Source organism: Aspergillus eucalypticola (assembly GCF_003184535.1).
Source record: "Aspergillus eucalypticola CBS 122712 chromosome Unknown BO83scaffold_8, whole genome shotgun sequence".
Classification (NCBI taxonomy): domain Eukaryota; kingdom Fungi; phylum Ascomycota; class Eurotiomycetes; order Eurotiales; family Aspergillaceae; genus Aspergillus; species Aspergillus eucalypticola.
The window spans coordinates 177,837-191,541 of record NW_020290282.1 but is presented as its reverse complement, the minus strand read 5'-3'; the positions used below and the strand labels follow the sequence as shown (position 1 = coordinate 191,541).

At 49.4% G+C, this 13,705-nt stretch overlaps 2 protein-coding genes across 2 annotated transcripts; both read right to left on the bottom strand.

Annotated features, from left to right (window-relative positions):
- Window positions 1–8,185: 8,185 nt before the first annotated feature.
- BO83DRAFT_377040 (uncharacterized protein) lies at window positions 8,186–9,568 on the bottom strand. Its single transcript, XM_025530890.1, has one exon. It carries the CDS (start codon window positions 9,407–9,409, stop codon window positions 8,486–8,488), a length of 924 nt encoding a protein of 307 aa, XP_025389563.1. The 5' UTR covers window positions 9,410–9,568; the 3' UTR covers window positions 8,186–8,485.
- A 712-nt stretch (window positions 9,569–10,280) lies between these two features.
- Window positions 10,281–12,078, bottom strand: BO83DRAFT_309791 (amino acid permease; the record flags this gene model as incomplete). The annotated part of the gene is made up of 3 exons (XM_025527407.1): window positions 10,281–11,607; window positions 11,660–11,771; window positions 11,823–12,078. The coding sequence occupies 3 exons, from the start codon at window positions 12,076–12,078 to the stop codon at window positions 10,281–10,283; spliced, it is 1,695 nt and encodes a 564-aa protein (XP_025389562.1).
- Window positions 12,079–13,705: the final 1,627 nt, after the last annotated feature.

Below are 13,705 nucleotides of genomic sequence, written 5' to 3'. Positions count from 1 at the left end.
CGTTGACCTGATTCGTGCCTCGTCCGGTTTCCGAAACCCAGTCAAAAGCCGAACAAGGTCTGCATTTTCTCTGTAAACTAGACTATCCTACTTTTGTGTTTCCTCCTGGTCGCTTTACCTTTTGGGTACAACGATGTTGAAAACGTTAACCAAGATCTGCGTGCTTCGGTAGACTTCAGCAGTGCCTTTGGCACTGGGAATTCTAAACCACGAGAAGAGGAACGGTTCTGTAAACTTTCTGCCGGCCCAAGAGACGGCAAGATCGGCTCAACAATCAGAGTCTTTTCCGAAATGTAGATACCGGAAGGGTAAGGAAAGCCCTCAGCAGAGCACAAGTCGATTTTGGTTGGCACCAGCGGCAAGCAGGGGAAAATTGTTGAAGGCGCTATTTCGATCGACGATGCTGGTTGGCTAGTTCGTCCATCGCATAATGTATTTTAATTATTCGGATTTCTTGGTCAGGCTTCCTCTGTGTCACAGATTGGTTTGAATGGGAGACACATCGGGCGTGTACCGAAAGACAGACCACCCCGATGTACTCGATCGTATCCTGGCCGCGGACAGCCACGGGAAGGATACCTGGCAGGAACTTGTTGTTACCGGCCCTAAAGCCTACCAATCACATCGCACCAGAGACTGCGCGGACGCAAGCGGAGAAACGCATGAACTGTTCTAGGCCAAGCGTCAAGCATAACGAAGAGTTAATTCTCTTTTATTTGCCTACGTAGTTATGAGAATATGGTCGAGGAAGGAATATTCTGAACTATGCAGAACGGAGTCGGACAGTTCGATGTCCGCGTCTCGATCGTTACAACCCATCGCAACGAAGACCGTAATTTTACGCCTGTTGGTTTTGAACGCCCCAGGGAGAAGAAGGGCCAGGGCCGAACTTCATGACTCAAATGGACTACCAAGGCACCAGACCGGGTGAAAGGAACAAAGAAGAGTAGCAGGTACTATGTAGATACAGCAGCAACATAGCAAATCAGTTCTCCTGGCGATGAGGGGGTGGGAAGTCATGGAGGGGCGGGAGGTCTAAAGACTGCTGCATGCCCGCCGTAAGATTGAGCTTCCGACAAAGCGTAAAGCCGGAGCTTTGGTCTCGAAAGCTTAGTGAATCTCGTAAGTATCTCTGTAGTTACATACTTCATAGATGCATGCCGACCGCCAGTACAGAGCAGTAAGTAACGTCCCTGTTTTGGTACATACTCGAAACTACTACTAGTAGGAATTAGTTAGTGGGCAGGCAGTGCTCCGTCCGGTCGCGTTCGACTGCCCTTTTAAGCTTGGACAAATCACCGAGGCATCATATTGGCCTGGGTGCAGCAGAGCTCTCGACGAACTCTGGGATCTCTCATCATGTTGGAGACAGAAGGGGTCTTCTACTTTGTAGTATGCTTGATGTCATGAGGCGGAAGGAGTTCTGCATCCCTTCTCCGCAGTTGACAGGCCCGCTTGCTCGATATTGGCTCCTTGGGGCGCTCAGTCCTCATGGCACATCCACAATCCCACATGAGTTAGGTAGGGGCAGGAAACCTTATCAACGCGATATCTTTGTTCGAAGTGGAGTGGCATCCTGGCTTGGACCTGAGCTTCACGGCTGGGAACAATGGTAGAGTTGCCCACTCTACTCCACGGCTGTCAATCTCGATTCTAGAAGTATATACTCCATCAATACTCCATAATGTGTGACATCCGATGGGGATCCTTATGGGGCCTTCCATCCTGCACTTCCCCATCACCGGTATTTATATCAACTGCGGGTTGTCCGCAGCAGTCAGGTACCTTTCTTTAGAGTTGATAGTGGTTCACATCTGTAAGTGTCTGATGCCGCGGGCTACAACTCCCATGCAGCCATAGCACTATGCTACCCATTGATTTGTATCTTTGTCTATTAATTACTTCCTACGGTCTCTATTGAGAAGTGACAGGAGTTAGTCTAACGGTGGTGTCACAAGCAACGACTCAACGGCTGAGCCTGCATCTATTACTCATATCATGCGCTCGGTTTGCTTTTGCGAACTAGGTATTATTTCGGACTTGCGTAAGCCGCGCTGGACGGGCTTTCAAAGCAGGGTATGTGTGTGTGTGTGTGTGTGTGTCTCCTGAGACATCCTGAGATTACAGGTTCGGCGTTCAGATCTTTCAGGCTACCCTCCCAAGTCTCCTGGCAATGAAAATCCCACGCTTCAGGACAAGTGATGTTCAGCGCAAAGACACACACCACCGGCAGGGCTCCGACCATTGATTGAACGCCTCAGGTATATACCGGCTGCATGGAGCTTCTAGACTGCAGGCCGCAAGCGTGGTACTTTTGCGTTTCGGGGAGTGGCAGGAAATCCGGCCAATTGGCAAGTCGAGGAGGCCATGCACCTTGTTCCATCCATGCCAGTGTGCCACCCCTAACAGCTTGATTACGCCTTGGAAATTGTGATTTCGGAGGGCCGAGTGATACCACATTTTCCAGGCGTAACCCGTGGTTCGGCGCTGCGTATCCTTGCCACTTTCGACCGGAGGTATGATGGATCATAATCAACTCATTCCTGCAATCGCTGCTGGCGTTCAATCTCGAGTTCCGGAAGGGGACATCAGAGCAGCGAACAGGACGATTCGATTTTTATGGCTTTTAAGCTACAAATCATTCCTCAGATCAACGATTCTTCTTCATGATGGGTCCCTCTTTTAGACTTCAAGACTGCGGCTGTTCTCCACCAGGAGATTTTCGCTGGGAGCTTCTCCCGCTTCGATTGTGGACCTTGACCTCTGGCTTAGGCGGGCGAGTGGAATCGCTGCACTTGCTTCTCCGTATTATATCCGGAGCTATCTGATCTGACCACCCGGCAGGGGTCACACAGCATGCAGCGATTCACCAACTCAGAAGAGGCTTACTGCAGTACGCACAGTCCAGTATGCAGTCGTACTGTGAAAAGCGAAATTGACGATGCATGGCGGAATTGCGCGGAGGAGAGTTCCGTCAGCTTGCAAATGCGGAAGCCTATTTTGCCTTCTTTTCTTTTCAAAAGGGATAACATTAACTACATTCGGATGAGTGCCTCGCGCTCGTGGCCACGGAGCACTACGGGAGCGTGAAGGAAACATGCCGTCATACACCCCCCGTACCATCCAATACCTACCGACTATCTTACCAACCCGGTATCATCATTACTAATGTGTGCGGAACGAAAACTAAGTAATCTTGCAATCTGCGCTCGGCTGGATGGAATTCGCACAGCTAACCTGGTATACTCCCCATACTAAATTCATTATTTGTCTGTCATGTTCTTAGGAGTTGTCGGTCCTTATCCTCGCCTTAGCGATCGGACATATCGCTCAACTACAAATAATAATCAGCTAGACTAGCGCTTGCTCTTAAGCCGGTGGATGATGGTTCTGCAACATCTCGCCCGACTTGCCACTTACGCTGGCGTTCCAAGGAACAGGCGCCCGCAGTTCTCACGCCGGTCAGCACCACTGCGAGACGCCTTCCCGGACACGGTAAGACCAACATGATGCATCCAGTGGTAGCCTCCCGGTACTACCCTGCACCTCGCCCAATGTGGCGGTCCGATCACGGCCACCGGACTCCACCAACGAAGCCGATGGCCCGCTCATGGAAACTTCTACGGAGACACCAAGCAAGGCGGTGTGGGAGATCTCGAGAAAGACCCAGTCCACACACTGGCTGTCGTACGAGAGAAGGCGCACTAGACGCTGTTGGTCCTTAGGCAGCGCATAGCCAGAGATTAAACCAGGTGCTTAACGGCATGGCTCAACGAGAAATTGTCCGACCGATCGCCGCCAGTCTGCTATCGTCCTAAAGCTTGGCCTCGCTTGTGAGACACTTGCGGACTAGTTGGACCAGGGAGTACACAGTAGGTAGGCATAATGCTGTCCGCCATTCTCCGCCCACCATACTGTGTCAGGCACGAAAGGAACTATTCGGGCTTGGTATTCACTGCTACTGGGTACGGAGTTCTACCCGGCTGCAATAGTAGCCAAGCGCCTAGTATATGTGATGTCGATTACTTCGTACCGACACGTACCTACATCAAATTGCGTCGAGTTCCATATATAGATCCTACGGGACACCGCCGCCCTCAACAAAAGGACTGTGTGCAACCTCGAAAGTACATTCACCACAACAGATCGATAGAATCTCTACCGTGTACTCCGTACTATCTACGTGGCAGGGATAAGCAGGCACAAGCGCGCAGCGTGGCTGGTCCGAGTCCAATCTCTGAACAATGAAAACCAACAGGCGCCGTGAAAATAACATAATAGTGATATAATGCCACTAAACTCCGTACGTGGACTAGTCCAGCAGCGCTAAAGTCCTTAGCCCCTCGACGAAAAGCATCCCTACGGGTCCTACAGAGCAGAAAAGAACTCAAAACGACCGCATGCAGATCTTCCCGCCGAATCCGGGACGCTCAGAGTCGGCCGGATACTTCCTCGGCACTTTTACCCTGCCAGGGTGGTTTTTCCGGGCATGACCGGAGTAATGCCGAAGCTCAAGTCTGGATCGGCTCAGTTTCAGACCTCGCGTGCGATCCAATCACAGCGAAAATGTTGAGCGAGGCGAGAACGCCACTCACCTCATTCCACTTGATGCCAAGCGGACCGGACGCTCTTGCGATGCAACATTTTGTTGGTTGTTGTTCGGTGTGTGTATTGTGTGTATTGCGTGCTGTGTGGCCTGAGCCTGAGCTGCTTAGGCTCTTCCCCTCTCCCCTCATCGCTCGCCTGTTTGAGTTAGTGACAAAGTAACCTACTCTGACTGGGAGTGTACACTGTACAGAGCAGTTAGCGCTTGATCTGGATCGCATGGGTGAGGTAATCATGGTCATGTGCCTGACGCTGCGAGTCAGCCAGCCAGCCCGCTCGTCCTCTCTCCCGCTCTCCCGCCCGGAGTGCTGTCGCTTCTGCTGCCGCCGCCATCATTACTTTTTCCTATTCGATCAGATACTTCTCTAGTTACCCAGTAGGTGGCTGGGTAGATACTACACATCCTTCGAAACATCTACACCGGCTCGCTTAGGAGTATGTCTTAAAATTGGGACCACACAAAACAATGGCTATTAACGTACAAGATCACAAGCATACTATTGCCCGAGTTGGCAGGAGTGTAAGCGCAGCTAGTAATTAGTTAATTGGGATGTTATTGCAGCTACAGGCTATCCCACACTTGACGGGCATCGTTGGCGCTTGCAACAGTTACTCTATCTATTCGCCAGCCACCCAGACTAGGGTCATGCATAACTGGGGGGGAAGGACTCGTTCGATCGAGCAATGTACCCAGTCGGACATGGGCGGCACTGACACTGGTCGTCGATCCGAAGGTAGCCATCGAACCATGGTCTTGGATCCGACTATGGGCCATGGCAACAAAACCGCATGGTCCCTGTTGAGGTCTCTGAATGATACGATGGCGGGTCCTTGGGATACGGGATGTATCTACCAGGGCCGCGTCATGATGTTTCCGACTGGTTTGACGCGCATGTATGATCCGGCGAGTGTGATATGTTCAACCGTATCAAATGCTACCAGGGCAGCCGGAGTGCAATCCGGGTGGCTATGGTGAGAATGGCCTGATTAGTAGGATTTGAGTTCGTTGAGCGTAACGCCGTCACCGGAGCCCACCATACAACTTCCATTTCAGATAGAGTATGTGGCTGCCTGAGGCGTGATCAGATAAACGACGAACCCCCTCTTACTAAAGCTGCAGGGGTATGTCCGCACTACGGAGCATGGAGGAGGAACTAAGGGAAAGGAGGAGGGGACGCTGAGGGGAAAGGGGGAGAACCTGGAGATGAGGTATCCATGATCTACTCGATGGCCTCTCCCACCCCCGTATGGGTTAGAAAGGCGAGTCCGTCCCGCTTGTCTGTTGTCGTGTATAAAACTTTTGCCACCGGCGACAGGCCGACAAGCAGCCACGCGGACTGGGATTTCATTGTGAGACAGCCAGGTTTATCTGCCTAGTCTATATGGCAGATTATAATTTCTTCCTAGGCTGGAAAGGATTGTTGTGACTTTCCCCAATAGGTATCTTCCACGGTCTGAGATAGGGAAGAGACGGTAAAATTTGAGAGGTAAGCTGATTTATCCTTCCTTTAGATGTCGATTGTTATTTTTTATTATTATTATTGTTGTTGTTGTTGTTATTATTGTTATTATTATTATTATTATAGCATCAATTTTGTCATTCTATGATTACCACTAAGGTTAACCTCGCTAAAGAAAGCAACAGCAACAGCAGCGAACAACGATATTATCATCATCGGCTGCCGAGGCACAAGAAATGATAATGCAAAAAGCAAAATAATACCGCAACAAGAGGGTCAGCCCCAGGCAATCAACCAACTAACCCACTAACCAACTAGCGAGTTTAGAGGGCCTGCCTCAGGCGGGACACCGGAATAACGGACTCTCATTGCCAAGCACCACCAACCTCCCCTCTCTTCCTTCTTCCCCCTGTCAATCAATCTCCCCCCCAGCCCAAACCCACCTCAGCCCGCTACTCAAATTTACCTACTAACTACGGAGTTACCACTCGTGCTCTTCCTTTTCTCTCGGCGCTGACTTTGGGTCTCAAGCAAAGATAAAGTTACAAGCTACACCAAATAGTCAATGCAAGTCCATCCCAACACGGGTTAACATCCGACGAAAGAGCATACCAGCCAACCTGCTGAAGAATTAGAGCTAGACAGTTCACCCAAGAATGCTCGACAAAAATTGTCGGCAGTAATTTTACACACCACTGGGACATTTTGCCGATACTTACGATAGGCAACGACTTTGCCTGCTACATAGTTAGCAACTTCTCAGCATCCCCTGAAAATAAATAAGTTGTAAAAAGTCGGTGAAGACCATTGCCTACGTATAGAAAAATAACATATAAATTATATAATAAAAAAAACAAAATATCATGGGCTATCAACTACTTACTACCTACCTACCTACCTAAGTGAATACTGACAAAGGTACCAACCAACCAATGAAGCCAGTTCTGCTATGAAACTACATACAAACGACCATGTAATTTTTGAAACACTTTGAATAGATACATAGACTTAACTAGACAGATAGATAGACAGATAGATAAAACTGAATGGATACATCCCAGCCCTACTACCCACTACCTATCCATCCATCCACTCCATAGATACTAAATAGACAGTAGTTAAGACACATACTACTGCAACCTGCGTACCTGCAGGAAATTTAATGACCCTCTGGCCCGCACGCTCGCGAAATCCCGCGTCAAAGGTTGCAGGGCAAGAGACAAAGACGGGAAAATCATTCGTTCGAACCGCCGGGGGGGGGGAAGGCGTAGTGGAGATGGACGGATGGATGGATGGATGGGGTTTTGTGGTCGCGCGGCTGGCGTGTATGTGTGTGTGGGTGTGGATCGGGTAAGTAGGTAGTACAGTAGGGATTATGCTTGCTAATGGAGTTTAACTTAGGTTTAAGTGGTGCTATTGCTAAGTGTGGTATGGTGTTATGTGGTGTGACTACAGTACAGAGTAGGTAGATACATACTATGGGGGGTGGAATACTTGGATACCACGGTTGAGTGATTGTTATGGGAAGGATAATTTCGAATGGCATAGTGATGTCAGATTATTATGGTTAAGATGATAGATGCAGTGAGTGATTCTAAAGATTGCTGGATTCATTGGATGGTACTAAGTAGTTATATATAGTATGTTAGGGTTGAGTGGGTTTCACCTCAATATCATGATATAAGTACACACTGCAATTGAACTACTGGTAATACTCATAGTAGTATACAACTGAGATCCTTCTCGAGAGAATATTATCTTCGTATTGCATTATTCAACCGAAAAAAAGACTAACAAATGTATCCCTGTTACTCTTGATGTGGTTCATAACTCATTTTTTTTAGAGCCTAGTAGCGACAGTATATATTCGTAGCACCATCATTAGACGCCGCTGAAAGCTCTGCAACACTCCACCACTAGTCATATAAATAATCACTCTTAATTATTTTTTATTAGCTACTACTGCTGTTTCTCAACTGATTGGTCGGGTATAGAAAGTGCAGCTGATATGATTGATAATAAAAAAGAGAGGGGAAATCACGAGAATTGTCCTAGTCTTATTATACGCAGAGCAATGCATATTCCTCATAGGCCGCCAGAGTAATGATAGGCAGTATCTAGGCAAGTCACATAGTATATAGATTCTCAGTGAAGGGAAAGAAAATCCCATGCAGCTTTCCTTTTCTATTGCATAATGCCATCTATCAGCAATGTGTCTAAACTCTCAACCACTCTCCTTCTTTTTGTACCCTCATGCCCTCTCACGAGATCCCAATACTGCGGTGTCTTGAAATTACGCATGTAATGGCCGAAAGGGCTTGCTGTTCACAAATTCAATATCCAGAACCAACCCAAAACCATAATCCACCCATACTAACTAAACCATAGACAGACAACCCGGACTAAGCAGAATCAACCTCCTACGACACCAAATATATCATCGACTGCACCACCGCAGCAACCCCCACCACACACAAACACATCTTCCCATGCAACTCCAAACAATACAGCAACTGTCTCACACTAATCATCTCCACCACATCAAGCACATGCAATGGTCCCGGTAACCTGAAGAGGTCTTTGATGAGCCTGCCTTGCTGCTTTGGGCACTCCTCCTCCTCCTCCTTCTCCTCCCACAAAACGATCTGATCATCACCATCCCCCATCTTCTCATCCTGCTGCACCTCCTCCGGCAAAGTGATCAACGTCTCACAATCCCCGGGTACCAAACTCCCCTCCACCACAACAAGCACAATATACGCCGGGAACAAAATCAGAATCTGAGCAACGAGCATAAGTCCCGCGACAAGAATATCAGATCTCACGAGGGAAGTAACATCCGTCAAGTCCTCCGGCTGCAGCTGCAGCAGTACCCCATCAAAACGAACCGGGGCAAGAAGTAGTCCCGGCACATACATCATGATCGACTCAGCAATAGCATAAAGCAGCGTCGGCAGGAGAAGAGCATTCCACCGATAATAATCAAGACCAAGAGGTACGTAGCGCATCTGCTCAGCGGGAGGGAGGATAGCTCCGGCTGTCCGGAAGTAATGGAATTCGGCGAGAGCGACGGAGGCGATGATGTGTGCGAGAGGCCCAGGGAAGCGTGCGATAGGCGATGTGAGCATGCCTGTGACTATAAAGTACCTCAGGTTGTAGTAGATGGTGTAATGGAAGCCGTTGATGAGGGATGTAACTCCGTTCTTGTGGTGGAGGGTGGTGAGGGTTTGGAGGAGGTTGCGGGTGGTAGGCTTTGGTTGTGATTTCTTGTTGTCGTCCTTGTCCTTGTCCTTGTTGGGGTTGGGAGGGTTGCTATCGATGGTCTCGAGAATGAGGAGGGACATTACAAGGTTGCCGATGATATAGCGGATCTAGATGTGGTGATGGGTACTTGTTAGGTTGTGCTCCTTCGCGAGGGGTGGGGATCGGGTTGCTTACTATGAAGTTGAGGGACATTCCTAGAAGGGTCAAGGTCAATTCTAGCACATGTTGGGGTGGTTCGGTAGGACTCTCTTGGAAGAGTCCATGGGCGTTGGCGAGTAGTGGATCGTTCCTCGCGGTGTAGATGAAGGTGTTGAGGAGTTTGCGAAATGTGAATAGTAGGAGTTGTGACATGGTGAGTCTATAGATAGCGAGAAGTAGCCTAGAAGCGAGAGTCTCGGAATGCCATGTTGGATGTGGGATATAACTATTGAGGTATAAATACTTGAAGCTATATTGCTCTGCCAATGAGTTGTCGGCACTTCCCTGCTCCCTGTTTCGCAGACACGTCTAAACTATGGTAACAACCGCAAATGTTTGGAGACCCTCACGGAAGCCAAACTAGTTCCCTGATAGGGTCCATAAATAGGGCTGATTCTATATGAGGCTTCTATGGCCTAAATGCGGGTGGATCCTCGCTGTGGAGAAGAGAATTGGTTTGCTGAATATGAGGGAACAGCGATCTTCTCCCATTGCACCACAGACAACAGACAACCTTTACTCAAGGCAGTAGTGCAAGGAAAGTTTCTGTCTCAGCCGACGTAATGCTCTTACCAAAATAATGGGTAATTGTTTCGACTGGGATACGTTAGATCGTACGAGATCAGAGATATAATACTAATTTAGCAGTATATTGACGCAATGTCGAATTATTTACAAAACTGTATGCGGCGTCGGTGGACGACTGTAGCCAAACATTAGAACGAACGTAACCTGAACAGTGTAGTGAGGCAACTACCTCGCAGATGCCTTGCTCAACGCATCATCTTGCACTACGTCTTCATCTGCTCCCACGCCATCTATAACAGCCGCATCCGCAGCGTGGATTGCGTGCTCCACATTGACCTTTGGTCCCGTGAACCACTTGTGCGCATCCACAACCCACCAGATAGTCACCCCCAGCATTGGCGCTCCCCAGACCAGACACGTCCAGTTCATCAGATCCGGTGTCAGATCAGAACCCGTGACACTAGGCAGACACAGCACGGGCACCATGAGAAGCACAAACACCACACCAATTCCTCCAATCCAGGGCCCAAAGGGGCCCAGATGCCACGGACCTTTACGAAACCGGTGACCAACGAAGAACACCCGAATCGCGATGGGAATGGCAAAAGCGACAAACTGAGCGATGCCGCCAATGGAGAACAACGCCCCGATGGCTGTATCGCCGGCTAGAACCAGCAGACACATGAGCATTCCCAGGACGCCATTGAGGATCACCGCATTGACCGGGGTTTGGGTGCGCGTGTTGACCATTTTCCAGTATTTGGATAAAGGGAAGCAGTCATCTCGTGCGTAGGCGTAGGTTACTCGTGAGGCAGCCACCATGCAGCCTTGGCCCATGGAGAAACCGCTGATGATGGTGAGGGCTAATATGGCCAGGGCAGTCTTGCGTGGCACGACCTGGAGCAAGTACGAGGCCCAGGGCTGGCCCAAGTCCGAATTTATGACTCCATCAATGTCGGTGACAGTGTAAGCGACGACTAACTGCAAGAACCATCCCAGTAAGCCACCAGCCCCTGAGGTCATTACGATCGCACGCGGCGAGGCGACATTGGCATTGGAGCATTCCTCGCTTAGATGGAAGGGCGAGTCGTAGCCAGACATGGTCCAAATGACTCCGACAAAAGTCATCAGAACGGCAACACCATCGGGAAAGTCGGTGAGGTTGGTGATGGTGCCCCAGACGTCCTTGGACGAGGAAAACTTGGGCTCATTCGTAGTCCCAGCAGGAATGGCGATGAGAGTAATGACGAGGGCGATGACGTTGAATGTTGAGCCCCAGGAATTGACTCGAGCCACCCATATAGTGGGCATGCTGCTGATGGCCGTATGGATTATGAGAACGAGCACTGTTAGGAGATAAACTTGCCAGTTAGTGGGGACATAGTCTGGGTTCTGCATCGACGCAGCGGCGAGGATCATTGCAGAAAGCGCGTAATCCACAGATGGTGCTGCGGTGATCTGCCCAATCCAGTTCGACCATCCTGTGATCCAAGCGGCAAAAGGTCCATACTTTGGAGGCGCAAGGACCGCTGCGGCGTAGTAAAGGCCACCACTGTCAAAGTCAGTTTTATACTCCTATAGTATGCAACTCAGGACAATCTTACCTGGTGGGCATCGCGGAACATAGCTCAGCCATGGACATGGCAACGCATTGAATGAAAACCATCGCGATGATCCAGCCCCAGACCATACCAGCTGTACCTGCATAGCCCATTCCTTGTGAAAGTCAGCCCTACCCATCATATTGATGAATCCAGGAACAGCTACCGTAGTATATCGTGCTTGCAAATGATGGAAGCAATCCTAGCACCGAAAAGCTGACACAGAATGTTGTCCATAGCGAGAATTCGCGTTTGAATTCTTGCTTGTACCCCAGGGCCACGATGACCCTCTCGTCCGCATCCATCGCATGATCGGTATAAGGGACGTCGCCCTGAGGCAGAATGGTCGTGACGGGGTCATGGTCGACATCCGCGAACACTGCTCCCTTGGATACAGCCTTATGGCTGCTCGTACCAGACATTATGGATGAATCATTCATATATAAAAGGGGTGATGTGTATACAATAAGCTGCTGCTGGGGAGTGGGAACGGCGGGGCAGGAAGTAACGTGGACGGAAGAAAAAGCAAGCAACGCAAAGATGCGGCGTTTGCTAGCTCAAAGTCAAACTTTCATTTGTTCTTCTCAGACAAATGTCAAGCAGTATAAGTATGGAAGACACAGGTGATTAGAAAATAAGTCATAGAGTGGCTGCGGGACAGACAGGATCATGCGCCAGTACATATATGAGTGGCTTTCGGAAAATCAAGACTGCCATCTTATCTGCACAAGACACGTCCCGTCCTGCAAAGTCTTAATACTGATAGCCAAAGCCTTGAGTAAGATAGGTGGAATGCTGGCGTAACACGATAAACACCTTAAGGAGCTCAGGTACCTCTGAAGCTGGGTGCAAGCGAAGCGGGGATCGAGCGCTGATACGCTTGGCAGCTGGTCACGATCTCACTGGATGACCGGAAGGAAAGACTGTCACTTGCAGTCAACCAGCAGGAACGAGTAGGATGACTCGCTAAAGACGAGACGAGATAGGATGCAGCTCCTTGCTGGGTCAGAGACCTGAAGCTTGGCATGCACCATACTTGGCTGGGAAACTGCAGGCGCCGCGAGCGAAGACAAAACTCGGAGAACCCCTTGAACTTGACGCTAAAGCAATGACCCAGAAGCTGGGGAATCCATCCACTCGGGCTTATCGGAAGCAACTGGTTGGCTATTGGGTGCTTTGACTGCCGGATGATAAGCATCGAACGAATATCAAAGTGTTTCTAACGGGTCGATGATAAGACGGACGGCAGCATCTGGAGCTGGCTGGATTTATGACCTGTCAATGTAAGAAACAATTGGCTGGTACTAAACGAGTCGCTCTCCACTGATTTGGCAGGCTATACCTGCCTTTACGAGAGTAGCGGGGATAATTTGGTTCATTTTCAACGTCTCACCGTAGCTATAGGTGTGTCTACATAGTGCATGTTAGTCGTGGGTCCCTAGACGAAGCATAGACTCCTGTATTAGCCCCCGCATACAACTTGCATGGACACCACGGGAGCCACTATTACCTTGCATTTGATACCAGTCTCCTCACTGGTCTTTCATCTAGGGAGTTCTCGCGAATGGCAGCCTCCAAATCCTTTCAAGCCACATCGTTCATACATTTTCGCGAAGGTCCATGGTGGCTTGAGGGACTGAAATTGTGACTATTCAATTATCAGCGATAGTCAACCTGAAACTGCGCTGCGCAGCACTCGAACGGTGCTGTAATGCGTTCCTGTAGTCCGGTGCCAGAGATGGAATGACTAGCCCTGAGTGGTCCAGTGATGGAAGACTTGAGGCTTACGTTTGAACTCAGACCATAGGCCCAAAATTGTGCATGTGTAGACGTAAATATCAAGGCTGTGATTGGGGGGAGGAGTAAAGGAAGAAGCCTAATGTGCCTGGGGCGGGAGATATGTTCGGAACCTGAGGCTACAAGGCATGCATGTGCCCCTGGAGAGCCATTGGCAGTCTGACGTAGACACAGACAAACAGTGCGTCTTAATGTTACTGGAAAAATGAATGAAGCAGCCAGTGTCTATGTGCTATCAGAAACTCATCGCTA